Raw genomic sequence first — 25,550 nt, forward strand, 5'->3', positions numbered from 1 at the left:
GAGGCGTCCTGCACAGGGGGCAGCCCGGGGACGGGGCAGCGCCGCCCGGTCCTGCAGGAGCCGTGAGTGGGAATCCACTGGATTCCGTACCAGGGCTCCCAGCATGTGAACATTCGTCTCACGGGGCCAGGCCAGTGCTGCCTGCCCCGCGGGTCACTCTGAGGCAGATGGGACTGGACGGCGGGGCTTGGGATGGACGCTTCGAGACCAGCCACCGGAAGCGAAGTGGGTGCTGCAGCTGGGTGCCCCAGCCCTCCACCGCCCTCAGTGACCCCGGGCACCCCAGAACAGAACGCCACCCGGTCCTGCGCCGGCTCCCAAGCCCGAGCCCCAGGCTGCAGCCGGCGTCCATCCATGTCCCCGAGGCCCTTCCTCTCTCGCCGGCCGTCCGCGTGGCCAGGCACGACTTCCTCCTCCAGGGCGTCCTGCGTCTGGACAACACGCCCAGAGGCGCTCTCGGCTGCACTTTTCCCGGGACGGATCGGAGCGTCCTTCCGGCCGGCCGAGGGATTTTCCGTGTTGCTCCCCAGCACCCCCAGGGCTACACACGCCAACCTCACAACAGGGACACCCAGCTTCCACTTTACTGAGCCGTCGTCGCCCGCCCACGGCTTTATTGGACCAAGGAACGGCCGGGCAGGTAAGAAGAGATGAGCCGGCCGGGGCCCCGGCAGCGCTGGGCGGGGAAACCGAGGCACATCTCCGGGGCACATGCAACGCAGGGCATGGTCCCCCAGCACCCCTCTCCTGTCCAGAGGGGCCGCTCAATGCCGGGGTGCTGGGTGGAGGTGCTTGTTAGGGGCCCCCCACGACGGAACGCCAAGGGCCCTCCCCTGTCAGCATCTGGGGGTGGCAGGGCCGGTGTGGGGGGCGCAGACCAGCGAGCTGAGGTAGACGGTGTTCTCAGTGTGGCTCGGGGCGCAGGGAGGCCCCGGCTTGGCGTCCGGCCCACAGGGAAGCGGGCAGCCAGGTGCGTCTGCGCAGAGGGTGCAGCCACATCGCTCGGACTCGGGGCGCAGGGAGGCCCCGGGTGGGCAGTGGCTGCTGAGCCAGGAGGATCGCCAGGCCTTTCCTCCTCGGCCCCCCCTGTGGGAACTGCCGGGTCACCGGGGACGCGTGGAGAACGGGAGGGAAAGCGGGTGGTCTGGGAAACACCCGTCGGAAGTTCCCGGGGCGCCTGAGCCCCGTGTGGGCGCCGTCTGCGGGGTGCTCTGCGCAGCCCGGGGCCCGAGGGGGCTGCCTGGTGCCGCCTGACCCACACTCCGCCGCTGTCCGAGGGTGGAGGCCTGTCCGCAGGGCGCCCCAGCCCGCCCTCACTCGTAGGGCGGCAGGCCGAACAGCTCCGGCTGGAAGTCCTTCAGCGAGCTCAGCACCACGGTGGCCTTCCGGGTCAAGGCCGGGTCCAGGTTGGCATCAGGCACCATGACCACCTGCATGCCGGCCGCCAGGGCCGCCTCCACCCCGTTGGGGGCATCTTCGAACACGAGGCACTGCGGGCGGGGGAAAGACGAGGCCGTCGGGTCAACGGACACCACCCGCGGTGACTGACCCCAGCCTCCGATGAGCCTGCCCGGCGGCCGGTCCAGGGGCGGTCAGCCTGCCCGGGAGCCGCTGCATCTCAGACACCCACTGTCCCTTCCCCGCTCAGAGGACTGGCCCCCGCCCCCCGTGGGCTTCCGGGCGGGGAGTCCGCGGCCTCGTCCTTCTCCTGAGGCGCAGCGGGCGCCTCTGAGCTGCTGGCCTCGCAGTGGGCGGCCCAGCTCAACCAGAGCCCCGCACAGAGGCTCCCCTTGCACCCCGGAGGGAGACTTGTCCCCCAAACAGAAACTCAGGCCCGACCCAGGCCTCCAGCACTTGCCAACCAGCCACACGGTCAGTGGTCTGAACCCCAAAGCCTGTCCTCCAGAGAGAGACACCCCTTCATTTACTGCCTGTGGTTAATTAGCGCCTGTGAATAATTAGTGCCTGTGAATAATTAGCGCCTGTGATTAATTAGTGCCTGTGATGAGCGACGGTCTCAGGAACCCGCAGGGTCCCCCGTCCTGCAGGGTCCACGTGAGTCCACGGGACAGCAACGAGGGGGCTAGCCCCCCCCCGGAGCTGGCATTGAGGGGAGGCAGCAGGGAGTCTGGTTTCGCGGGCGAGGCAAGGCCACTAGGGTCAGCGCCCACGTTTCACCGTTTGCCCTCAAGCCTTCAGGTCCTCGTGCCGCCTCGCTGGGGCCGTGGGTGTGAAGACCGATTCTCCGCGGCCCCGTGAGCCCTTTCCCGCTTGCTCCTCCGAGCCAGGCCGCGCCTCTGCCAGCAAAGCCGACGCCAGGCCTGCCCGCGGCTGAATCTCTCCCCAAAGCCCCGCAGGCACAGTCGCCCCGTCCCGGACGCTGGGGCTCAGCAGAGACGGCACAGAACTGGGCACATCGGCCAGGAGCCCCTCTGCGTGCCTGGACGAGCCGGCCACGGCCTCGGGGAGGAGGCGGCCAGTGCTCCTGGGGGGCAGGGCCCCAAGCCACGGGGTCCAGCAGAAGTGCCCTGCCTGCCCGGCTCGGGCCGTGCACAGGGCCAAAGCCACTGCGGCTGAGCGGGGTCCTTCTCTGGAATCCCTCGGAAGAAAGGCCTGGCAGTCTCCCTGTGGATCCCTCGGGGCACAGGTCTCAGGAGACCCGATTTCTGAGTCTGCCCTCCCTGACAAGGCCGGGCGAGCTGGCACCTGGCGGGCAGGTAGGGCCCGGTCTGCGGGGACTTGTGTTCCGTCCTCGCTGCTGGGCAGCTCGGAGCCCGGCCCCCAGGAAGGAGAGGGATGGGGGTGTTGCCAGGTCACACGGGGCCCTCTCCCCCCGTCTCAGTGCCCGGGGCTGCGCCCTGCCGTCTGAGCATGTCCTCGCCGTCCGAGGGGTACGTGGGGGTCCCCCGTGTGCAGAGAGGCGCAGAGGGACGTGGGCCCAGGCAGGGCCAGTCTCCGGCCAGGCCTCCACGCCGTCACACGCAGGCCTCTGCCCTAGAAGCTCTGAGCCCCCCTCGTCCCCCCACGACCCCCGCGCTCCGGCAGCACTGACCTGGTCGGCACGGGGCGGCGGGGAGAACCTGCGGGCGCAGGCCAGGAAGATGTCGGGGCTGGGCTTGCCGCTGGGCACCTCGGGGTCGTCCCCCAGCACCACGTGGTGGAAGCGGCGGAAGAAGTCTCGGTGCCGGCTCGTCTTCGCCTCGAAGGAGGCCGTGCCGCAGCTGGTGGCCACGGCGCAGGGGATGCCGTGCTTCTGCAGGTGGCCGATGAGCCTGTCCACACCTGGGGGCGGGGGAGGGGTCAGGTGGGCCCCACAGGGGCAGCAGGGGCCTGGGGACGCAGGAGGGACAAGGAACCCCCCCCCCCCGAGGCTCCAAACGCCTAAGCCCGTCCGTCTGCACGGACGTGAGGCCAGAGTGCGCCTAGTCGCCGGGGGGGGGGGGGGGGGGGAGAGAACCTGGACGTGTCCAGAGAGACCAGTCACCGGAGAAGGGCCTCGTGCTTGGTGATGCGGGGGGGGGCAGTGAGGGGCAGGAGGGCAGCGAGGGGCAGGAGGGCAGCGAGGGCAGGAGGGCAGCGAGGGGCAGGAGGGCAGCGATGGGCAGCGAGGGGCAGGAGGGCAGCGATGGGCAGCGAGGGGCAGGAGGGCAGCGATGGGCAGGAGGGCAGCGATGGGCAGCGAGGGGCAGGAGGGCAGCGATGGGCAGCGAGGGGCAGGAGGGCAGCGATGGGCAGCGAGGGGCAGGAGGGCAGCGATGGGCAGCGAGGGGCAGGAGGGCAGCGATGGGCAGCGAGGGGCAGGAGGGCAGCGATGGGCAGCGAGGGGCAGGAGGGCAGCGATGGGCAGCGAGGGGCAGGAGGGCAGCGAGGGCAGCGAGGGCAGCGAGGGCAGGAGGGCCCTCAGGGAGACGGACAGACACTGGCTGCATCGCAGGGCGCGGGCAACTCCCCCCACAGCGCACGGCGGCAGCGTCCCCAAGTCCTGCCCGGGGTGCGTGGGGGGCACCTGCGGGGGGGGGGGGGCGGCGCACCTGGCAGGAGGGCGGCCGTGGGGAACAGCTCCTTCAGCCTGGCCTGGCTCTCCTCCAGCAGCGCCTCCTTGGACACGGGCAGCCGCAGGACGTCGACGATAATCTGGGCCGCGTCCAGCGCCTTCTTGCCCATCACCAGGGACTTCACCTCCCAGGAGTACGTCTTCCCATAGCGGCCGCATATGTCCTGGAACACCACCGAGTACAGCCACTCCGTGTCTGCCGAGACAGGCGGGGGCGTCGGGCGAGCTCGGGGCCGCGCGGGAGGGGGCGCACCGTGGGCGGGGGCGGCTAGAAGCGGCCACGGTCCCCATGGGGGCCCCGGGGGGCGAACCCACCTCTCCCCACGGCCGCCGGCTCCACCCCGAGTCCCAGCCCAGCTTCATCCTGAGGAGCGGCTGGGGGGCTGGAACCGCCCACGCCCACCCGCATCGCACTGGGGCGCCTCCGGGTGGCAGCAGCCAGAGCTCTGCGGGGACGCTCGGCCCAGTGACCTCCATGCTGTCCAGGGCCGGGCCCTGCCCAGAGGCTGCAGGGAGAGCGACGACACGCAGTCCAGCTGTGCGGAGGTGCCCGTCGGAGGGGCTTGCCCAGCAGGTGGCAGAGGGCAGGGACGCGGGGGGGTGTCCTGTCCCCACTGTAGCCCCCACCCCTGGCAGGTCCAGGGTGCCGTGGGGACCACGTCCTCCACCCCCACAGGCGCCACTCTGGCTGGCTCCTAATTACAGGGCCGCGAGACTCGATGGACGCTCGGGGGCGGTCAGGTGGCCTGGTCCCCTGGGGGACGGCCGGCCCACCCACAGGAGCAGAGAGCAGCTGGGTGCACAGGTAGGAAGCCGAGGGGTGTCAGGGAGCCGGAGGGCTGAGGTCCCACCCGGGGGGTGTGTGTGACGGGACTGCAAACCCTTCACCCACCGGCCGCTGCAGAACCCCCAGCCCCAGGGCCTCGGCGGGCAGGGGAGACAGGCCGGGCTGGTAGCCGCGGCTTCCGGAGCGTGACCCCGTTTAAGTGGACGTTGGCAAGTTTAAGGTCAGGCTCCGCCACTGTCCTTCAGGGGGGTGCAGTGGGCTAGGGGTGGGCCTCGGGCCAGCAGACGGGTGGCCGGCGGTTCAGACCCACCAGCTGCCCTGTGGGAGGGAGCTGAGGCTGCTCCCAGCAAGACGCAAGTGGGGCGGAGGGGAGTCGGGGTGGGTGCGGGTCAGGGCTGGACGGGGCTGGGCAGCAGCGTGTCCCCAGGGCCACTGAGCAGAAGCGCCTGGTAGCGGCGGGGAGTCTGGGGGAATGGGTGTCTGGAGGCACCCAGAGGCGTGGCCACGGCGCAGGGCGGGCGGGGGAGCGGGCGGGCATCTGGGCGCACTGGAGGCCTCCTGACCGCAGGTCTGCGAGGTGCAGGCTGGCTATTTATAGCACTTGCGTCCGGGGACGCAGCCCAAGGCTCAAGAGCCACCGAAACCAGCTCAGCACCGTGCTCCGTGCTAATGGGGGACGGCAGCGGCCGGGCCCAGCGTCTGTGGCCACCGGCCAGGCGGCAGGCCTTAGGCCAAGGTCCGCTAAAGGTTACGGAGATGGCCAGCCCGCCGTCCCGGCCGCCTGTCCCCTGCACCACGCGCCGTCCCTGCTCTCCCGAGCCCTGGACCAGGACCTCTTGCAGGTAACGTCCACTGCCAGTCCAGTGCTGGACGGGCAGGGTGGGCAGGCAGAGTCCCGGCCCTGGGCGCTGCTGGGAGGACCGTGGGGAGGGCCGAGCGCCGGCCCTGGGCGCTGGCTGCTGCCGTGAACAGAGGCTGCCGGTGGGAGGGTGGGGTCAGGGGTCACTGGTGGCCCCGGCCTGTCCCTCCACAGAGAGCCCAGTGGCAGGGCAGGCTGTGCGCTGAGCTGCTCACGCCGTCCACGGTCCAAACCCACCCTCCGCTCCACGGGACTGTCGGGTCCCGCACAGGGCGCCCGTCTCGGAAGCTTGAAGGGGCAGTGCCACGGGCCCGCCTGTCCACGGGGTGGCCCGAGTGGGCACCACCCTGATGGCCGGGCGTCTGGGCTCCACTCTCATTCACACGGGGACCCCAGGACGCACACAGTCCCCACCCCCAGCTGCCCTGCACCCCATCCCGCTCGACAGCGACACGAGGGCCACCGAGGGCAGGCCAGAGACCAGGCCCCTCAGCCCGGTGCCACGTAGTCTCCCGGCCCTGCGGCGGCGCCACGTGCAGGCCAGGACCCAGGTGCCGCCCTGGGGGACCTGTGCCAGCTGCAGGCGGGGCTGGCACCTGGGGAGACGAGCGCTCCCATCCACGGCGCCAGCTCCAGGCCCCACATCCTGCTGCCGCCTCTGCTCCGGCCCCTAGCGCCTCAGTTGGCAGTTGAGCACCCCAGGGTGCCCGCCCCGCCCCCCTGCAGGCTTGTCTGAAAGTCCAAGTGGGGTGGAGGCTCTGTGTCCCCACCAGCGGGAGCAGGCACCTGGCAGGCAGGTTGTCAGCACCCAGGGGCAGCAGCAGCAGGTGGCCGGGCACCCTGGGCGCCTCCCCCACCGCCCTTCCACAGCCCCCAGGTGCTGGCTGGTGGCTCCCGTCTCCCCAGGTGCCACTTTCACAGCCTCCATCAGGCCCTGCCAGGTGACAACAGGTCTAACGAGACGGGCAGAGACCTAGAGGGCAGGGGCCCAGGAAGAACAAGTCCAGCCTGCTGCTCGGGGCTGACCCACAGAGAGGACACGGCCCAACGGAGGGGGGGGGGGACCCTGCAGTCAGCGAGCTGGTGAAAGAGGGGCCAGAGTTCACCAGGTGCCCGGGAGCCTGCAGGTCACTGAGGTGAGGCGACTACAGCAGACGGGGACGGGGCCCCAGGGCTCTCTGGTGGGGGCCACCACCACAGACAGCACCCCACTGCTGACCTGGGCGCCCAGGTCTCTGGACAAGCCGCTCATTCAAGGCCAGTCTCCGCAGATTCTCCAGGGGCAGGGCGCCCACAGGTCACAGCAAGGTGGCCGGGAGTCGACTGGGTTGGGTAAGGGGTCAGTTTTGTTGGCGACGTCGGGAAGTGGACCCTCAGTTCTGGAGCCTTCATGGGGCGCTGACAGACCGTGCCCCGAAATCTCTAGAAAAGGCCAGCACACGGCACACAGGGACAGAGGCCGGGGGGCCTGGGAGGAGGAGGGGCCGCGTGGACAGCGTGGACACGGCCGCTCCATGACCTGGCCACAGGGACAGGAAGAGGGTGACCCCGGCGGACAGCCGCGCAGCCCTGGCCAGCGCAGGAGACGGACGAGGCTGCCAGTCCCCGCGAGGAGCCGGGAGACCCACGGGGCAGCTCTGCCATGTCCTACAGGGTTGCCATGAGCGGGCGCCCACCCCACGGGAGGCAGGGGGCTTTTCTGGTTTGGGTCAAAGGTCGGCCTGGCCGGGTGAGGGGGCACCCCGGGGGCTGCGGGAGAGGAAGAGGAGGAGGAGGAGGCCGAGGACGAGGTCGGGGCCTTCTCAGGGTCACGGCCTCCTACGCAGGCCGGGCTGTGTCCAGCCACCACAGGACGCCCACCGGCAGCTGGCCACAGAGTGGGCAGTGCTGGCTAAGACCCCCTGACCCCGTAGGCACCAAAAGCCCCGTAGGGGAGGGGTTCCCGCAGCAGCCTGTGGAAAACCATTCACTCCCCTCTCCCAGGAATGCTGGGAATTCCCTGTCCAGTATAAGGAATGGGGGCAGCTCTCAGGGGAGAGGCTGCAAGTTTGCATGAACCCCCCTGACTCCTGCAGAGGACCCCCCTTCACCGCCTCCCTGGGGGCGGCCAGCCTCAGCTCCCCAAGGACAGGAGCACGGGACCTCAGGGCAGGTGAGGCGGAGCAAATACGTCCCGGCCACAGCGCAGGGGGCCTTTACTGAAGCTGGGGGGCCGTGCTGAAGTGCTGGTGAGACCCGTCTCTGCACCGCCGGCCCCCAGCCTGCCGGACACCCCCTCCCCTCCGTACAAGCAGTCCTGCTCCCGGAAGCACGGGGCTCAGCGCGTGTCCAGGAAAAGCCGACCAGGAGATGTCACCAGGCTGGCGGACTGAGACACGGGGGGGACCCTCAGGGCAAAGGCCCCGTCACCTGTGGGTGTGGCCCGGGCTCCCCGCCCTGTCCAGGGGGTGTCCTCCATTTCAGGCCCCCAAGGCAGCAGTGGCCCAAGGGCCAGGTCCAGAGAGAGGCTGAGCGGAGCTGCAGGACGGGACCCGGGATTGCGGGGAGGTGGGCAGTGCCTCCTGGGGACCGCGGTGGACAGGCCAGGTCAGCATGGCAGCGAACAACGGCGGGCAGCCAGGCTGACCATCCGCTCACCACGCACCCAGCTCCCAGCCGGGAGCCAAAGACAGACAAGCAACTGGGGGGGGGGGCACAGACGGCTGGCAGCGAGTCCACACACTGATGCTGGCCACACTGGGCACTGCCCATCCTCACGAGAAGGCCTCATCGTTCTCCGATGGAGCGGATGGGGGTTTCGAACCGCCGACCTTGCGGTGGGCGGATGCACGGGGGTGGGGACGCGGCCAGGCAGGGCAGCACTCCGTGGGGTGGGGGCTCCGGAGGTGGCAGCTGAAGGAAGCAGGCTGCCGGGCACACACCCGGTGTAACGGGCGTCGGAATCCCATTTCCGCTTCCCCAGAACCCCATGTGAGCCACCGGCCGCAGCCTCTGCCACGTGCACCCCTGCGGATTTCAAGGGCTGCGCAGGAACTGGGGTACCAGGAAGTGGGTGCCGGAGGCTGACCGGGGTTTTGCAAAAACACAGCCGTGCCACCAAGCTTCCTCATTCCCCGCGCTGACGCAGCACCGGCAGCTGCCTCCCGGTCACTGTACTTCCAGGTGGAGGCCCCGGGGCCACACCGCCCACCGAACGGCCTGGGGAGGGGGTGTCTTCCAGCCAGACCAGCAGCTCAGCCCCACACCCCACCCACCGCCGGCCGGACGGTGCCAAGCACAGCTAGAACCGGGCAGAGTGGACCTGCCCCCGACACCCCGCGGGTTCCAACCGCCACCCAATGCGCCACGGAGACTCCTAGTGACCCAGGTCGCTGCAGTCGAAGGCTGGAGGTTCGAGTCCCCCCGGAGTGGAGCCTGCAGCCCCGAGAGGCCGCCCCCCACCCCCCACCCGGCACAGAGGCAGGGTCACCCCTACAAGGGCCCGGCTGCACGGGCGGCAGGGAGAACCAGGGCGGGACACTCGGAAGGTCAATCCCGGATTGCGGATGAGCCCTCTCCACTGGCATGAGCCCCCCGACACCAGACAGCTGGCGGCCCCCTGACCTGTCCTTCCAGAGCCCTGGAGCCTGCTGACCAGGCCCCTCCTGCCCACCTGGGGAGGGCAGGTCCCGTCCACACGGCAGAGCTGGGAACCCAGGTGCTGCCGACACCAAGGAATTTCCACTGGCTGAGCTCAAAGGAAATGCCCCCATCATTCATTCATTCATTCATTCATTCACTCGTGTTTCCGTGGCCACTCTCGGCGACGTGCCCATCCACTCAACGACCCGACTCATCGTCCACTCAGTGGACGGACAGACGCACGGCCACCTTGCAGGACACGGGACGGGTCCCCACGGCGGGGGAGGGACATCCCTGCCCCCTCGCCTCCCCGCCAGGTGCCCATCCACCCTGCTGGACACTCAGCCGCCTGACCGGCCGGCGCAGATCAGCCCGTCCCTTCTGTTTCTCACTCGTCAGATTCTTAGGAGGAGAAGCCGCCTCGGCCACAAGCCCAGGGCAGGTCCACCCTTTCCCGGAAGCCCTCGGCGCCGCAGACCCAGGTGTCCCAACCGTCCACTGCTGGGCTGCCAGCCCCAGGCCGGCGACCGAGGGAGGGTGCGGAGGGTCCCAGGCTGCAGCCCCGCCCGGGGGCTGCAGGTGCGTCCAGTGCAACCCGCCCCCTTCCCCACCGCACGTGCTGGCTGCCCGGCAGCCTTGGGAAGCTGACCGCTGCGTCCTCAGGGGTCACTGGGGTCACTGGCGTCAGAGGCAGGCCCAGGTCTTGCAAACGGGCGCTCTGGGGCGCCGGGTGCCTCTCAGGGTCACCTCTGCAAAGTGACCATGTCCTTGGGCCACGCACCCCACTACCGGGGCCGCTGCCCACCGGCCGCTCCGCAGGAGCCGCGGGGCTCAGGGACCCTCAGGAGGGGAGGGGGCTCGGCTGCGCCCCACGGGGAGGGGGTCCCCCTGGGGTCAGCAGTGACTCCAGGGCACTGAGTTTGGGGGATTTTCCCCGTGTTGTTCTTGGGCGGTTTCCCGCCGGCAGAGACCCGGGGGTCCAGCAGGACTGGTCACTCTGGGGCCGCTGACCACTTGCTTTCCACTCAGGTCGAACCTAGGGGCTTCGAGGGGCAGGTGTGGGGGTGCGGGGGGCAGGGCCCGTGGGCAGCGCGGGGGCAGCAGGGCCCGTGGGCAGCGCGGGGGCAGCGCGTGGGCAGCGCGTGGGCAGCAGGGCCCGTGGACAGCGCGTGGGCAGCGCGTGGGCAGCGCGTGGGCAGCAGGGCCCGTGGACAGCGCGTGGACAGCGCGTGGGCAGCGCGTGGGCAGCAGGGCCCGTGGACAGCGCGTGGGCAGCGCGTGGGCAGCGCGTGGGCAGCAGGGCCCGTGGACAGCGCGTGGACAGCGCGTGGGCAGCGCGGGCAGCAGGGCCCGTGGACAGCGCGTGGACAGCGCGTGGACAGCGCGTGGGCAGCGCGTGGGCAGCGCGGCGGCTGCAGGGGTCCCGGGGGGGGGGGTCCCCGGGGAGCGACCCGGACGCGCGGCGGCCCCGCCCCGCCCCCTCCCCCCGCGCGCGGCGCCGGTCACCGGAAGCGGGTTCCGGGCCGCGGAGACGCCGCCGGCGGTCGCCTCAGGGAGCAGCCAGGGGCCCTCGGGCCGCGCCCCTGGGCCCGTCGGGGGGCGCGGGGTCCCCGCGACCCCTCCCCACGCGGCGGCGGCCGGCTACGCACCCAGCAGGAGGCCGTCCATGTCAAAGAGCAGGTGCGTGACGGGCCGCGGCGGGGTCGCGGGCGCCGCCATGGCGCCGCCGTCTCGGAGAGGTGGGGGCGGGGAGAGCCGCGCGCGCGCCGTTCTCGCGGCGCACTGCGCATGCGCGCGCGCCCCCGCCGCCTCGCCCTGCGCGTGCGCAGAGCCGCCGCCGCGCGTGCGCCGGGCCCCTTGGAGGCCTTCTTGCGCGTGCGCAGAGCCGCCGCCGCGCGTGCGCGCCGGGCCCCTTGGAGGCCGTCCTGCGCATGCGCAGAGCCGCCGCCCGGGCCCGCCCCCGGGAGGCTCCCGCGCATGCGCGCCCCGAACCACCTCCGCCCGGACCGGCGCCTGAAGGGCCGTTCTGCGCACGCGCGTCCCCGGGCTGCACCTCGACCTGGGCCCGGAGGTGGGGGGAGGGGCGGAGGTGCTCCGAGTGACGTCCCTGCAAGCCAGCAGGTGCACTGCGGGCAGGCGGGCCGCGTCACGTGGCCCCACATCCCGTGGGCTGGTCTCGGGGACCCTCGGCGGGCGTGGCGCATGCGCAGTGCGGCGGGAGGATGGCCTGGTACCCAAGGCCGCAGCATCTTGGCCTGCATCCCGGATGCCCGGGCGGGTGTGCTCTCCCTGCACGCCCTGCAGCTGAAAACTGAAATTAAGCGCCCCCAAAAGGACCCCGCAGCGCTCACCTTGGCCTTGTCTGGCCCTTCCTTCCGTCTGCATGCAGCCAGGGAAACCCCTCGCCCCGCACCCCTATTCCCCCCCCATCACTAGACTCAGAAATGCATCCTTTGCTCTGGGCCCATTCAGTGCTGGCTCTGAGAGCGTCCGGGGAGGGGTTGCTGTCAGGTGTCGGGCTGCTAACTAGCCTTATCGCCCGCAAGGTCAAAGGTGGGGGGGGGACCCAGCAGAGGCAGAAAGAGGATTCCTGCTCCGTTCAGAGCTCTCCGTCCCACCAGGGCTGCTCTGACCCTGAGCCGACCCTGTGGTGTGTGTTTCAGCCTAGCAGCCTAGGCTTCTGGCGCCGCGAGGGGTTAAGCGCTTGGCCACCAGCCGTAAGAGTCCACCCAGCAGCGTCGAAAAAGGCCTGTCAATTGGGGATGGGAGGCCCGCAGAAATCTCATGGGGGGACCGTTGGTGTGGCGTCGCCCGAGGATGGGCCCATGGCAGGAAAGCCGACCAGCAGCAGAGTGAGGACATGTTCCGACCCTTCAGAACTCGCAGGTGCCTCGTGGGGGACTCGGGGGACGTGGAATGGTGTCCACCAGACACTCCTGGCTAGGGATGGAGTCAGGCCTGTCCATCACGTGGTGACGTGAGCACACGTCCTTGGGGGTGGGGCCTTCGATAGGAGAGTCAAGGGCTCTGGGAGCCGCCGCCGTGACCCTTCGCCTTCCTCCTGGCGAATCTCAGGGCTACATCTGCAAAGTGATCGTGGCTGGCACTGCGTCAGCGGCCAGGGCGGCCCTGTGTGGGACACCCCACCCTGAGAGCTGTCTGCCCTCCGCTCCTGCTATGTGCCTCCTTCCACCCCCGACCCCAGACCCACCGGAGTCTGCACCCTCCCGGTTCACCCGGTTCTGCTTCTCGGTCCAGCATTCTGCATCACGTGAGTCTGAGGAGGGACGTACGGACTCGCGTGGGACTGAGGGGCTGGAGTGGGACCAGGTTGGGGAGCCTTCTTTGTTCTCTTTCACTTGTTAATGAGCCATTTTATTGGGGGGGCTCTTAGACAAAGCTTGCATCGATCCGCCATCCAGTTGCATCCAGCACGCTTGTCCATAGGTTGCCGCCAACATTTCCAAAACCTTTTCTTCCTGCTTGAGTCCTTGGTATCAGCTCCTAGGTTGCCCCTCCCTCCCCGCTCCCCCCCAGTCAAGAATCCCTGATCAATCAGATATTACGACCGTTCTTTCGTATCTTTAACTGTCGGTTGTCTTCCTTCACCCACCTTTTGGTCCGTCGATGGGCTCCGGGTCTCCACGCCAGCCCCCCCTTAATTGCATTGATAGAATTGTTTGCTTTGGATCTTTGACACCTGATGCCGGATCCCGCCAACGCCTGCCGATCACACAGGCGGGTGAGCTGCTTCCACGTGGGCTTGGTTGCCCAAGGACCCCAGACTGTGTCTCTGGGTAGCCGGGCACCATCGGCGTTCTCCACCACATGGGCTTACGCACCCGCTGGTGTCGGGAACGTGCCCATCAGGGATGCCATGCCGGGTTAATGGAGCTGGGTCTTGCATTGAGGAGGCCTTGAGGGGAGGCCCACGGTGGACGCCTTCTTGACCCGCGAGCACGGTCTGCTGGACGCTGCTGTCGTTGGTTGGGGGCTCTCCGGTCGCTTCCGACTCACAGCGCCCCATGCACAGAGCGGTGGACACGCCTGCAGTCCGGCACCCTGCTCTCCCGCAGCCACGCCCACCCGCAGCCACGCCCACCCGCAACCACGTCGACCTAGAGTCACGCCCATCCGCAACCACGCCCACCCGCAGCCACGCCCACCCGCAACCACGTCGACCTACAGTCACGCCCATCCGCAACCACGCCCGCCCGCAACCACGCCCACCTGCAACCATGTCAACCTACAGCCATGCCCACCCGCAGCACGTCCACTTGCAGCCACGCCCACTCGCAGCCACGCCCACCAGCAGACACGCCCACCTCAGCCACGCCCGCCTGCAACCATGTCGCCCCGCAGCCACGCCCACCTCAGCCACGCCCACCCGCAGCACGTGCACTTGCAGCCACGCCCACTCGCAATCACGTCCACTCACAACCACGCCCACCCGCAGACACGTCCACCCGCAACCATGTCGCCCTGCAGCCACGCCCACCTCGGCCACGCCCACCCGCAGCACGTGCACTTGCAGCCACGCCCACTCGCAATCACGCCCACTCACAGCCACGCCCACCCGCAACCATGTCGCTCTCAGCCACGCCCACCTCGGCCACGCCCACCCGCAGCACGTGCACTTGCGACCACGCCCACTCGCAATCACGCCCACTCAGCCACGCCCACCCGCAACCATGTCGCCCTCGGCCACGCCCACCTCGGCCACGCCCACCTCGGCGCCTGGCGCGCTGTCCGGAGCGGTTTCCGATTCATCCCCAGGCCGCTGGACGTGTCCCCGCGAACGCGCGTCCCGCCGGCCAGTCAGCGCGGCGACGCTTCGCGGCCGCAGAACGAGAGTGATGGGGGTCCGACGGAGATATGGGGCTCCGCGCCCCACGACCCGGTCGCCTCTTGGCCCCGTTCGATCGTGGGGGGCCGGCACCCCACGCTGTAGAGAACGGAGAAGCAGCGATGGGGCTGGCCACGCGGGGCGTGTCCACTGGCCGCCTGGGCCCTGAGTGGACGCGGGGCGGATTTGGGGAGTTAGAGACACAGGGGGGGGCCGAGAAGCGAGATCTTGTTCAAACACGGACAGGAGCGGCGCCCCCCATTTGTGATTGGACTCTGGGGTCACGCAGCACGTGACGCACCCACCAGCCCCCCTTCAGACTCACGAAGCCACGGGCAGCCACGTGGGGCCGGATGCACGGAGGTGCCAGGCCGGCGGGTGCAGTCCTGGGGCTCGGGTGGCAGTGGCCCTGGCACCCCGACACTGGAAGCCGGGGTGGCCTGTGGGCGTCCACTGGGCTGGGCGCACGAGGTCAGCGGATCCGAGCCAGCAGCCGCTCCTAAAGCGTTACAGGCTGGGAGCCCCAACGGGCAGCTCGACTGTCCAGTAGGATAGCTGTGGGGGGGACCGGCCAGCTGGCAGGATGGAGCAGCAGACAGACAGACAGGCAGGTGAGTGTGACCCAAACCAGTCCTGCCGCCGCTAAGCACCTTCCGGCTCGTCCAGGACCCCCCCCCCCCCACCCAGGACGAGCCGGAAGAGCCTCATCTTGGCCCCACGGAGCGGCTGCTGGGCTCAAACCGCTGCCCCTGCAGTGGGCTGTCCGTCCGTCCTTAGGGTGCTGTGCTCAGCTCCCGCGAGCCGGCTCCCGCCCTGACCTGTCCTGCCTTGTCCTCACCCTCGCTCCCGTGCGCGAGCCCAGGGCTGCAGCCCCCATGTCCGTCCGTCCGTCCATCTCCCCGAGGGCCTTCGTGTCCGGGGCGCCCTTTCTGGCCTGACGGCCGTGTCCCCATACTTGCGTCCGAGGATCATCCTGGCTGTGCGTCCTCCAGGACAGATAGATGCCCGTCTGTCCGTCGTCAGCGGCCGGTCGGCAGAGGGGAGGGAAGGGAGGACCATGGGCAGACGGGGGGCATAGCTGATGACGGGGGTGCTCTCTTGCCCTGATTCCTCCCTGGTTCCCTGTGTCCTTCTGTCCTTCCCTCCTGCCCTCTGAGCCAGGAGAGCTTCCTGCAGGCTGGCCCCACCCAGCCGGGCGGCTCTCTGACCTCGGTGGCCCCGCCTGCCCCCGGGCTGAGCGTGAGTGATCGGGCGGCGCTGGCTTTCGCGGGCAGGGCCGCCTGGATTGGCAAACGTCGGGCAGGCTCAGCCTGCAGCAATTCCATGATGCACCTTCCAAAGGGGGAAAAAAATTCCTAACCAGTTTGGGATGGCCTCTGGGCCAGGTCACCGCTCGGTGGCCCCCCAAGTCCAGCCAAGCCGCCCTGGGTCCCCAGGAGCGCCCGGCCGGTGGTTGTGACCGGCAGCGTGTACGGCACTGACTGGGAGGCCCTCGCGGTTTCCACGCGCTGACCGGGCAGTTGGTAGCTCATTGTGCATCGGCGTCTGCGGCAGGGACCCCCCGCCCCCCCAGTTCTGCAAAGGCCTCTGCGCCGAGTCTTAAGCATTCCAAACTTCCCGGACGCTCGCTCTCAGGAAGAGATCCCAGAAGAAGATCGGGGCGCAGCTGGTGCCCGGCGATCCGGGAGGAGGAGCCGTGGGGTGTCTGGAAGGCTGGGCCCCCCACAAGCCGTGGACCCAGTCTGGGGGGTGAGGCCAGGTCGCCCCGTGCTCTGCCCCTCGGCCTGTATGAAAGCCGCTTCTGTGTGCCGCATCTCCTGCTTTCTGCCCGGCGCCGTCTTCCTGTGTCCGGCCGGCGGTGCTGCCCGGTCTCTGCTGGCCGCACGCGGGTCGCTTCCTGGCTGTGTGTCCTGGGACGTTTCCGTGCGGCATCCGGGACTGGGGGGAGGCAGTAACTGGAGAAAGGTCCAGGCCAGCGGCTCTTTGACCATCAGAAAACACGAAAGTCCCCCCAAAAAACACCCCAGAACTCGCCTGCGTGAAAGCACCGCGTCCTGGGGAAGGGGGGCACCCCTGGTCTGGGGGTCGGGGGGCGCTGGCGTCTGCAGTGGACGCTGGGCAGGGAAGATTGCCTTCTGGTGCCACGTTTGCATGACTTACTGAGGCCGGACCCCCCCCCCCCCCTGCCCAACATCTCTGGGGCTTCCTGCTGGGCGGGAGGACGCGGTGGGGGTGCAGGGAGGGAGAGGGGGCTTCTGCCTCTGTGGCTCATTTAGAGCAGTTGGGGGCCCCAGGCCAGAGCCCAGGGGCGGTGGTTGTGCACTGAGCCCCCAGGTGCCCCCCAGCGGGGGTCTTTCCGCCGACAGGAAGAATTCCACTCTTGGAAAACCCCAGGGGCCACTCCGCTGACCACCCTGAGTGGGGCCCGACTGATGGCCGCCAGTTTGGCTTCCGTTTCGGGGAGCCCCGTGGGTGGACTTGGGGGAGGGAGAAGGCTGTAGCCCCCATCCCACCTCGGGAGCTGCAGGTGGGGGGGATCTCCCAGGAGTTCAGCGTCCACTCCCACCGACATCCCCTTACAGATGGACCTGGGGGACAGCCTTTATCTAAGTCCTTCTGTCCCAGCCCCCACTGCCTGCTTGGGCGGAGGGGTGTCAGCGAGAGGGGGTGTAGCCGGGTCCACGGGGCCAGGACACACACCTGCCCCCCAGAGAATGCCTTCTGTCACTGCCCCAGGGGCAGGGCATGTCCACCCCCACCCCCAGGCTCCCTGTCACATCCTGCCCCCCACCTGCAGACGTCTGATGGACGCCGGGAAGATTCCAGGGCCCGGCAGTCACCCCGTCCCCTCACGCCCCCTCCATTGGGGAAGGGCTCTTGAGTGTGGGGACCGGGGAGCCCCCGAGAAAGAAGTGGGACGGGGGGTGTTGGGGGTGCCCAGCTTCTTAGCAGAGCGGCCATGTGAAAGGGGACCCCCCCTCCAGCGCCGGGAGAATGCCCGGGTTGGGTTTGTGGGTTTGCAGATAGAGGGAAGCCGATTCTGGGGGCCGAGGGTCAGAGCCACGAGCTGGGGTCCTCGCTTCCGCCTGTGCTGCCCAGGACACCTGCGTGCCGGCCGCCCCCGCCGCCCGCGGAGCCGGATTCTCCCTCCTTGTTGACACAGAGGAAGAATTCCTCCCGGCGTTTTTCCCAGGCTGAGTGTTCTCCGAGGACGGAAACCAGCAGCTGCCCGGGGCCACCTGCCCGCCCAGCCCCTGCCGTTGGCTAAGGCCGGGCTGGACTGGACGTTGGCTAAGGTTGGCTAAGGTCGGGCTGGACGTGGGACGCGGGCAGTCCCAGCAAATGCTCCACCTGCAGGAAAGTGAGAAATCCCGCCCACCGGCCAGCCTGCAGCCCCGGCCTCCTCCCCCAGGGGACGTCCAGCCCCAGCCCCCTGGGCTGTGATAAGAATCTGCCCCTCCCCACGGGCCAGGGATGGCTCCTGGGTGACGCGCAAGACATGCGGGCGTAAGCAGGCAGTTAAATAGCTCTTTTATGACCCCCTCGGCCTGGACCAGTGGTGACTGGAGTCTGGGGTGGACGGCCCCACCTGACCGCCCGCCCTCGGCCTGCTTGCCCGAGCTCTTGAAAAGCCCATCCGAGGTCCCCAGGCCCTAGTGCCCGTGCGGCCTCCCCAGAGCAGTGACCAGCCCCTCGGGAAGCTCCCCGCCGGAAGACTGACCGGTGAGTGCTCGGGTTGGGGCGCCCAGCTCCCCAGGCTGCGTGCCCGTCTGGAAGTGGGGATGGGGGAAGAGGGTGGAAGGGGTGGATGGACAGAGGGGGGAGCTGGTCAGGGAAAGCCGGGGCCACTTCCCCGGGGCTGCTTCACTCCCGAGAGCAGGGCGCCCGCCCACAGGCTGACCTAGGCTCCGTTTTCTTGTGCAATTGAGGGGAGAGGGGAGGAGCCGCCGGGCCTTCCGGCTGCTGACCGCCAGGTGGGCTGTTCAAACCCACTAGCTGCCCGGGGGGAGAACGATGAGGCTGTCTGTCTCCGTAAGGACGGACAGCCCTCCTCCCGCCCCCAAAGCCCACAGGGCGGCTCGGGCCAGTCTAGGAGGTTCTCCGCGAGCCCCCAGGCCGTGAGTGACCGCCGGCTTCTCCTAAAACCAGCTGCGATGGACTCAGGAATAACAGACGCCGCCAGGGCCGGTCTGTCTTCTCCCCGCAACGAACCTGCAGCTTCCAAACCCGCGGGAGTCAGTCTCACTGTCCCTCCGTGGGCGGCCACGCAGCCCGAGGTCACGGTCAGCCTCCTGAAGGCCTGGCGGGGGGGGACCCCATTAGGGCTTTCGAATCTTACTCGGATGGCTCCACAGGGCACCTGGGAATGGTGTCGGACAGACGGGGAAAGAGGGGGCTTCCCGGCGGAATCGAGGGTTTCCTACAGCGGCAGTGGGCAGTGGGCAGTGGCCGGGCTGGCCCTCTGGCCCGTGGGGTGTGCTATGTCCAGACGGCCCGTTGCTGGCTTTGGGGCCGACGTTTGTGGTCTGCTTACCGCTCTCTGGCTTGGGGCGTCTGCGTGTGCGTGTGCGTGTGTGGCCTCCCAGGTGAGGCCTGTCGGGGTTCACGCAGGCCTGCGGAGGGGACCCCGTGTCCTGGCTCACTTGTTGGGCTGCCCAGCTTGAGGTCAGTGGCTGACGAGCGTACAATGAGGCTGCCGGCTCCCGCGAGGCGTGACGGACGGACGGATGGACGGAGCAGGATGAGGCTCTCCTGGGGGGGGGCAGCCTGGGGGACACGCAGGGGCAGGGCCGCCCCGTCCTCCGGGGTCGCTGTGTGAGGCTGTGTTGCTGTTGCCCTGGGGCTCCCCCTCGAGCCCCCAGCTGCTCTGCGGCAGGCAGGGAGCAGCACTTTGGTGGCGGCTGGCGCCCCATCGCGGGGAGCTCCCCGTGAGCAGGGAGGCCCCCCACCCCCCGGGACAGACAGGCAGGCAGACATCCCTGAGCCAGCCACACGGAAGGGCCGGCCGGGGTGTGAATGAGGTTTGAGGGCCCAGCTCACCCGCGGCCTGCAGGCCGTTCTCCCACGTCGCCCCGGCCTCTGGGCCCGCGGGGAGGACGCGGGGGTCTTCCCGGGCACTCGACCTTTGTCCTCTGTGGCACTGAGGGGCCTGGGGCCGGGCAGTCCTGGGGGGCAGCTCTCGGGGGGCTGTCCTGGGGGGACAGTTCTGGGTGGCAGCTCTGGGGGAGCTGTCCTGGGGGGGCATTCCTGTGGGGGCAGCTCTGGGGGGGAAACTCTTGGGGGGGCTGTCCTGGGGGGACAGTCCTGTGGGGCAGCTCTGGGGGGACCGTCCTGGGGGGCAGCTCTGGGGGGGCTGTCCTGGGGGGGCAGCTCTTGGGGGGACTGTCCTGGGGGGGCAGCTCTTGGGGGAGCTGTCCTGGGGGGCAGCTCTTGGGGGGGCTGTCCTGGGGGGGCAGCTTTTGGGGGGACAGTCCTAGGGGGGCAGCTCTAGGGGGGCTGTCCTTGGGGGGCAGCTCTGGTGGGGGCTGTCCTGGGGGGACAGTCCTGGGGGCGCAGCTCTGGGGGGGGCTGTCCTGGGGGGACAGTCCTGGGGGGGCAGCTCTGGGGAGGGTGTCCTGGGGGGGAAGCTCTTGGGGGGGCTGTCCTGGAGGGACAGTCCTGGGGGCAGCTCTGGGGGGGCTGTCCTGGGGGGGCAGCTCTGGTGGGGGCTGTCCTGGAGGGACAGTCCTGGGGGCAGCTCTGGGGGGGGCTGTCCTGGGGGGGTCTGTCCTGGGGGAGAAGCTCTTGGGGGGCTGTCCTGGGGGGACAGTCCTGGGGGGCAGCTCTGGGGGGGCTGTCCTGGGGAAGCAAGTCCACAGGGTGACCGGGGTCCCTGGTCCCAGGCGGAACAGACCAGAGTGAGGGACAATGGCTGCCGTGTAGACACGGGGGGTGGACGGCTGGACAGCAGACAAGTCGGCGAGCCGTAGAAACGCGGCTCGGTGGATGGACACGCACATGCGTGACCGGATCCGATGAGCAGATCACCTGGCGGGTGGCCACGTGGATGGTGGACAGGGATGGTTGACGGCTGGGTGGACAGGTGGATGGAGGCAGATAGATGCAGAGGATGTGAGAGAGACAGACAGACGGACGGGTGGGTGACGAGATGGCTGGATGGGTTGGAAGGTTGGCGTGCAGACACCCAGCCGGGTGATGGACAGACGTGTGCCCGGCAGATCAACTGATAAAGGATCGATACATCCGTACACGATCGACGATCAGAAACAGAGGTGCCGGGACTCGGGGCGAGTGTCCAGGAGAGACCGTCCCTGGAGAAGGGCGTGTGCTCGGTCAGGCAGGGGGCAGCGACCGGGAGGAAGCCCCCCACCCCCCCCCGGGAGATGGGCGGCCACGGCGGCCACCGTGGGCGCAGACAGAGCGACGGGCGAGGAAGGCGCAGGCTGGGCCTTGCTTTGCTCTGCTGTGCACAAGGTCGCTGAAGGTCACCCCTAATTATAGCTGTGAGTGGCCACAGTCCCTGCCCATGGGGGGCAGGTGGTGGACAGCGTGGACGAGGAGGTGGCCCAGGGGCAGAACGCCAGCGTAGCCAGGACAAGCCGGCCCCCTGAGAGCGGAGCTGCCCCTTGCCCGTAGCTTGCCTGGCCGACAGGGGGCTGCCCTGCCCGATGGGCTGGGCCCGGATGCTCCGTGGTCATCGTGCCCGGCCTTCAGGGCTCGGAGCCGGCCACGTGACCCCACAGAGCCAGGGCAGACAGAGCAGAGCTGCCCCTGGAGGGGGTCCCAGGTGGGCCTCCGGCCTTTCCGGTTCCCCAGGTCGCCTGGAGGCATCTCCGCCCGCTGGCTCTTGCCGCCGCGGCCCAGATTCCAGAAGCGCCTCCGTGAATCAGGCAGCAGGGCGGGTCCGGCGTGCCCGGGGCTGGAGGCGGGCGGGTGACTCAGCCTTCTTCCTGTTGATGCCCGGTGCCCGTGTGTCCAGCAGGCCGCCAGGGGCACCGGCCCGGAGCTCCCCTTCCCTGAGCCGCATTCCCTGGGAAATGCACCCGCGGCCGCCGATGCCGATGCCGATGCCTCCCGGCTGCCCCGACTCAGGGCAGCCTGTGCCCAGCAGGGGGAAGCCTCGCCCCGGCCTGTGCCAGGCTGCACCTTGCTCCTCTGTGCGGAGAGCCCGGCGCTGCCGCCTCGAAGTCCCTCCAGCGCCGCAGGGTGGCCCTTGGTCGGCAGCTCGCGGCAGCAACCGGGACCACGAGGGCCCGGGCTGGCGGTGCCGCTCGGCGTCGGGAGAGGGCTTTGGTCCTGATGTGAGCCACCGTCCGGCTCCCGCCTTCTAACACGGGGAGGCACTGGGGCTCTTCCAATGTCCTCCGCCAGCTCCACCGTTCAGAAGCAGCGGCTCCCCCGCCTTCCTTGTCGTGTCCGACGGTTCCCTGCACTGAGGAGCTGGAAACACCGGCGCCAATCAGGCACCTCTTAGACCACGTGATCCCGTGCTCTCTAAGCCTCTAAGGGGATCCCATGGCCCAGGTTCACCCCATGCCCTGCGTCCGTGGCTCTAAAGAGATCCCATGGCCCACTTATCCTGGGGAGGGGGCTTGCTGTCTTCACGGCCTCGGGGGGCTGAATGGCCGCCCTTCTTGTGGGAGGCGGGTCGGCTGGAGGGACGCATCGGGGACTCGCCGAGGTGCCAGAAAGCTGAGAGCCGAGGGGAAACATCACGCCGGGGCCTGGTCCCCAGGAAGCTGGAGCCGAGGACGAGGAGGCTCTCGGACCCGTGTCTGGGGAATGGCCTCTCCGGGCCTCGTGCGAGTGGGTGTCTCGGATTCTCTCGTGGCGCCCGCGCTGGGCTGTGGGGACTGTGTGTCGGCATCTACAGACATGGTTATCCCGCTGGGCCGGCTCCGCTGGGGAATGCGGGCAGCCGGGCACCAGGGGCGGAATTCCGCACGACCGCGCCTCAGGAGCCTGGGCAGGGGGAGTCGGAGCGGAATCCCGTCCGTCTCCGAGCTCTAAGTGCCCCCCACGCGCCCGTCCCCGCGGGAAAGCCAGGGTGAGGACGCTTCCTACGGGCACGCGGCTGCCTTCCAGGCGCGCTCACCACGGCGGCCACCAGACCCTCTTGCTCCGTGTTGTCCACGAGGCCCCGCTTCTGCCTCCCTGTTGACGCGGCGCCCGCACTGCCGGGGGGACGGGGGGCGCAGGGAACACAGGGCCCCGTGTGCCGGGGGGCCGCCTGCTGGGCCTTCGCGGCCCCGTCTCTCTGCCTCGGGGGCAGGACCTCGCGATCAACAGCCTGACTCATCCCCCATCGCGCCACCAACGTGAGCCCAGGGTGTTTGGGGCCTGCAGGGGGAGGGGCAGGGACTGGCCGTGATGCCAGGCTGCGCCGGTGCCCCCGCCGCCCGCTGGTAGGCCCTGAGGTTGTGCTGTATCTGCGGTGAGAGCAGGTCAAGGTTCACGGTGACGTCAGTCCTTGAAGGGAGGTCAAGGGTCACGGTCACATTAGTCCTCAAGCGGAGGTCAAGGGTCATGGTGACATCAGTCCTTGAGAGGAGGTCAAGGGTCAGGGTGACGTCAGTGCTTGGGAGGAGGTCAAGGGTCACGGTGATGTGTCATTGAGAGGAGGTCAAGGGTCACTGTGATGTCAGTCCTTGGGAGGAGGTCAAGGGTCAGGGTGACGTCAGTCCTTGGGAGGAGGTCAAGGGTCAGGGTGACGTCAGTCCTTGGGAGGAGGTCAAGGGTCAGGGTGACAGTCCTTGGGAGGAGGTCAAGGGTCAGGGCGATGTCAGTCCTTGGGAGGAGGTCAAGGGTCAGGGCGATGTCAGTCCTTGGGAGGAGGTCAAGGGTCAGGGTGACATCAGTCCTTGGGAGGAGGTCAAGGGTCAGGGCGACGTCAGTCCTTGGGAGGAGGTCAAGGGTCATGGTGACGTCAGTCCTTGGGAGGAGGTCAAGGGTCAGGGCGACGTCAGTCCTTGGGAGGAGGTCAAGGGTCAGGGTGACGTCAGTCCTTGGGAGGAGGTCAAGGGTCAGGGTGATGTCAGTCCTTGGGACTGCGGCTGGGACAGGACAGGGCACCGGGAAGATGGAGGATGGGCCCACCTGCCAGGGCGGAGACCGTGCGGGCCCAGGGCGAGCGGCCGGGGAAGGGGGAGAGCTGAGCCCGGACAGAGACAGACACACAGACGTCTGGAGGACGTGTGTCCAGCGCCTGCCTGGCCGGGGGACAGCTGAAGGCAGCCGTCTCAGCCTGTGGGCCGGGGTCGCGGGAGCAGGCCGGCGGGGAAGAAGTAAGGTGCTGGCCGGGGCCGTAGGGAAGGGCCGCGGCCTGAGGAAGGCGGGGAGCCCTGCGCCAGGCGGAGAGGAGACGAGGGGGGCTCTAAGGTTTCCTTGGCAATCGTGCCGGGAGCGAGCTGGCCTTGCATCCGGACCGGGCTCTCCGGGCCAGTGGGCTGTGACCCCTGGACGAGCACGGCAGCCCCCAGGCCTCGGTGTGTCGCCGGGGCCGGCCTTCTTGACACCCGGCCAGAGCCTTCCCGGGGGGCCGGGGTGCAGGGAAGGAAAGCCGAATAAAGGAGCTGACAGGCTCCGTAGCTAATTAGAAGTCTGCCGCTCCGGAGGCTCATGGTTAATTCATGAAGTGCGCCCGCCTTCATTACGCTCCCTCCGGCCCCCCCAGAGCAGGAGCCTTCGGCAAGCACCCAGATATCTGCTCCTAACAACTCCCGGTAGAGCCCCCGGCACAAGGCCCCCCTCCCGGGCTGGCAGCACCCCGGATTCTGGAATGCCGCCCAGCGTGGGCTCCTTGCTCCCGTGATGGGAAGGCCTGGGAGAACCATGGAGAACACGTTCCTAATCCGGCTGCCGGTTTTCTGATGTCTTCCCAGCGTGGGAGAGCCGTGATGGAGGGGACGGGGGGAGAAGAAAGCCCGGTGACGGGGAATTGTGATTTTCTTAGGAGCACGAGAACCAGGCTGCCTAAAGCCATGTCTGGTTTTGTTTCTGTAAAAGCATCTTTCCCAAACCACCTCGGGCTCTTAATTAGCCCGCTTTGCCCCTGGGCGGCTGACAAACCGACCACACCCCTCCGGCGGTCTCTCCATGTGCAATTCCAGCGGGGACCCTGCCTTTCCCGGATGGTCCCTCTCCCGGGGACGTCCCCTCGGCCTTCGCCAGGGCTCATGTCACCGCGCGGGGCTGCTGTTAGCCGGGGTCTAAGCAGAACAGGGCCGTGGCCGACGGCTGCTTGCTTCCGGGATACGGTTATGGGACCATCTCCCAGGGGTTGGTCCGGCCGCCAGAGGCCCAGAAAGCCTGGAGCCTGGGAGATTTGGCAATCCGGCCCCCGCCCGCTTTATATCAGAATCTTGTGAGGCATCGTCACAGCAGCTGCCGGCGTCCCGCCTCTTTCAGTCCCGCGGAGCCCGCTGTCCTGCGTGCTCCGTCTCCTCTGGGCGACGTCCTCTCGGAAGAGACGGCCGCCAGCCCTGGCCGGCTCTGCTGAGTGAACCAAGGGCGGCTGCCGGACACACTCGCTACAGAGCATCCTCCCAAACAAGCACGCAATAAGCCACCAGGAAACCCGCAGAGAACATGCAAGACACACCGTCCTCGGCTGCATCCGTGGCTTCGGAAGGAACCCGTGACCGCAGGGATCTGGGGGCGAGATTGCTGAATGACTGGCCGCCTCCCCGGCTGCCATGCTGGCAGTGTCGCAGGGAGACATCCTTGGGCGGTGGTTCTGTGTGAAAGTGCGTGTGCATGCATGTGTGCATGCATGTGTGCATGCGTGTGCATGTGTTTGCATGCGTGCATGTGTGCATGCATGTGCGTGTGTGGGAGAGACAGCGGTCCACTGACACCCATCTGTGTCTAAGGAAGAATTTCCTATCATGTGATGTCCAGCAGGCATTCACGTCCGTCCGTCCTCGAGGCCCCCGTCCCTCTGCAGAGTCGGGCGTCTGGGTGACCCGGGCGGCAGGCAGGGCCCAGGCCCCCCGTCCCTCTGCAGCCCCACCTGGGCCCCAGGGCAGTGGGAAGGTGGCGGGGCGCCCAGGGCTCTCGGGGTTCGGTGGTTGCAGGCCCGAGGGAGTCCCGGACAGGAGGAGGGTGAAGGGGCAGAGGGAGCAGGACCAGTCAGTGCCCAGCGGCTCCCTTATAAGACCACGCCCCCAAGGGGCGGCACCAGGCAGCTCCCTCACGAGGCCACGCCCCAAGGGGCGGCATCAGACATCACCCTCCTGAGGCCACGCCCCAAGGGGCGGCACCAGGCAGCTCCCTCAAGGCCACGCCCCAGGGCGGCACCAGGCAGCTCCCTCATTACAAGCCACGCCCCAAGGGGCGGCACCAGGCAGCTCCCTCATGAGGCCACGCCCCAGGGGCGGCTCCC

General features: G+C 68.9%; 2 protein-coding genes across 4 annotated transcripts in view; one reads left to right on the forward strand and one right to left on the reverse strand.

Annotated features, from left to right (window-relative positions):
* Window positions 1-576: 576 nt before the first annotated feature.
* Window positions 577-11,090, reverse strand: LOC142433102 (pseudouridine-5'-phosphatase-like). Its single transcript, XM_075538235.1, has 4 exons — window positions 10,971-11,090; window positions 4,032-4,250; window positions 3,053-3,282; window positions 577-1,490 (listed from the first exon to the last, which is right to left on the reverse strand). The coding sequence occupies exons 1-4, from the start codon at window positions 11,038-11,040 to the stop codon at window positions 1,314-1,316; spliced, it is 696 nt and encodes a 231-aa protein (XP_075394350.1). The 5' UTR covers window positions 11,041-11,090; the 3' UTR covers window positions 577-1,313.
* LOC142433100 (steryl-sulfatase-like) overlaps window positions 9,711-25,550 on the forward strand; it is a 38,115-nt gene continuing 22,275 nt past the window's right edge. Inside the window, exon 1 of one of the 3 annotated variants that reach the window (XM_075538234.1) lies at window positions 9,711-9,803. Coding sequence is in view for 1 of the 3 variants with exons in the window: in XM_075538232.1 (XP_075394347.1) it covers window positions 10,988-11,001 (14 nt within the window). In the remaining 2 variants the exon portion in view is untranslated. Of the gene's footprint in view, window positions 9,804-10,851; window positions 11,002-11,316; window positions 11,443-25,550 lie in introns of those variants that run through there. The other 2 variants (XM_075538232.1, XM_075538233.1) reach the window with 2 other exon arrangements.

This window comes from Tenrec ecaudatus, chromosome X, assembly GCF_050624435.1.
Source record: "Tenrec ecaudatus isolate mTenEca1 chromosome X, mTenEca1.hap1, whole genome shotgun sequence".
NCBI lineage: Eukaryota > Metazoa > Chordata > Mammalia > Afrosoricida > Tenrecidae > Tenrec > Tenrec ecaudatus.

What these genes read in the sequence shown, in the direction of transcription:
- LOC142433102 (XM_075538235.1), bottom strand. Translation starts at nt 11,040, where the DNA reads ATGGCGGCGCCCGCGACCCCGCCGCGGCCCGTCACGCACCTGCTCTTT. An exon ending in CATGGACGGCCTCCTGCTGG is followed by an intron (nt 4,251 to 10,970) that starts GTGCGTAGCCGG and finishes CTGTCTCGGCAG; the next exon opens with ACACGGAGTGGCTGTACTCG. An exon ending in CACGGCCGCCCTCCTGCCAG is followed by an intron (nt 3,283 to 4,031) that starts GTGCGCCGCCCC and finishes CCCCGCCCCCAG; the next exon opens with GTGTGGACAGGCTCATCGGC.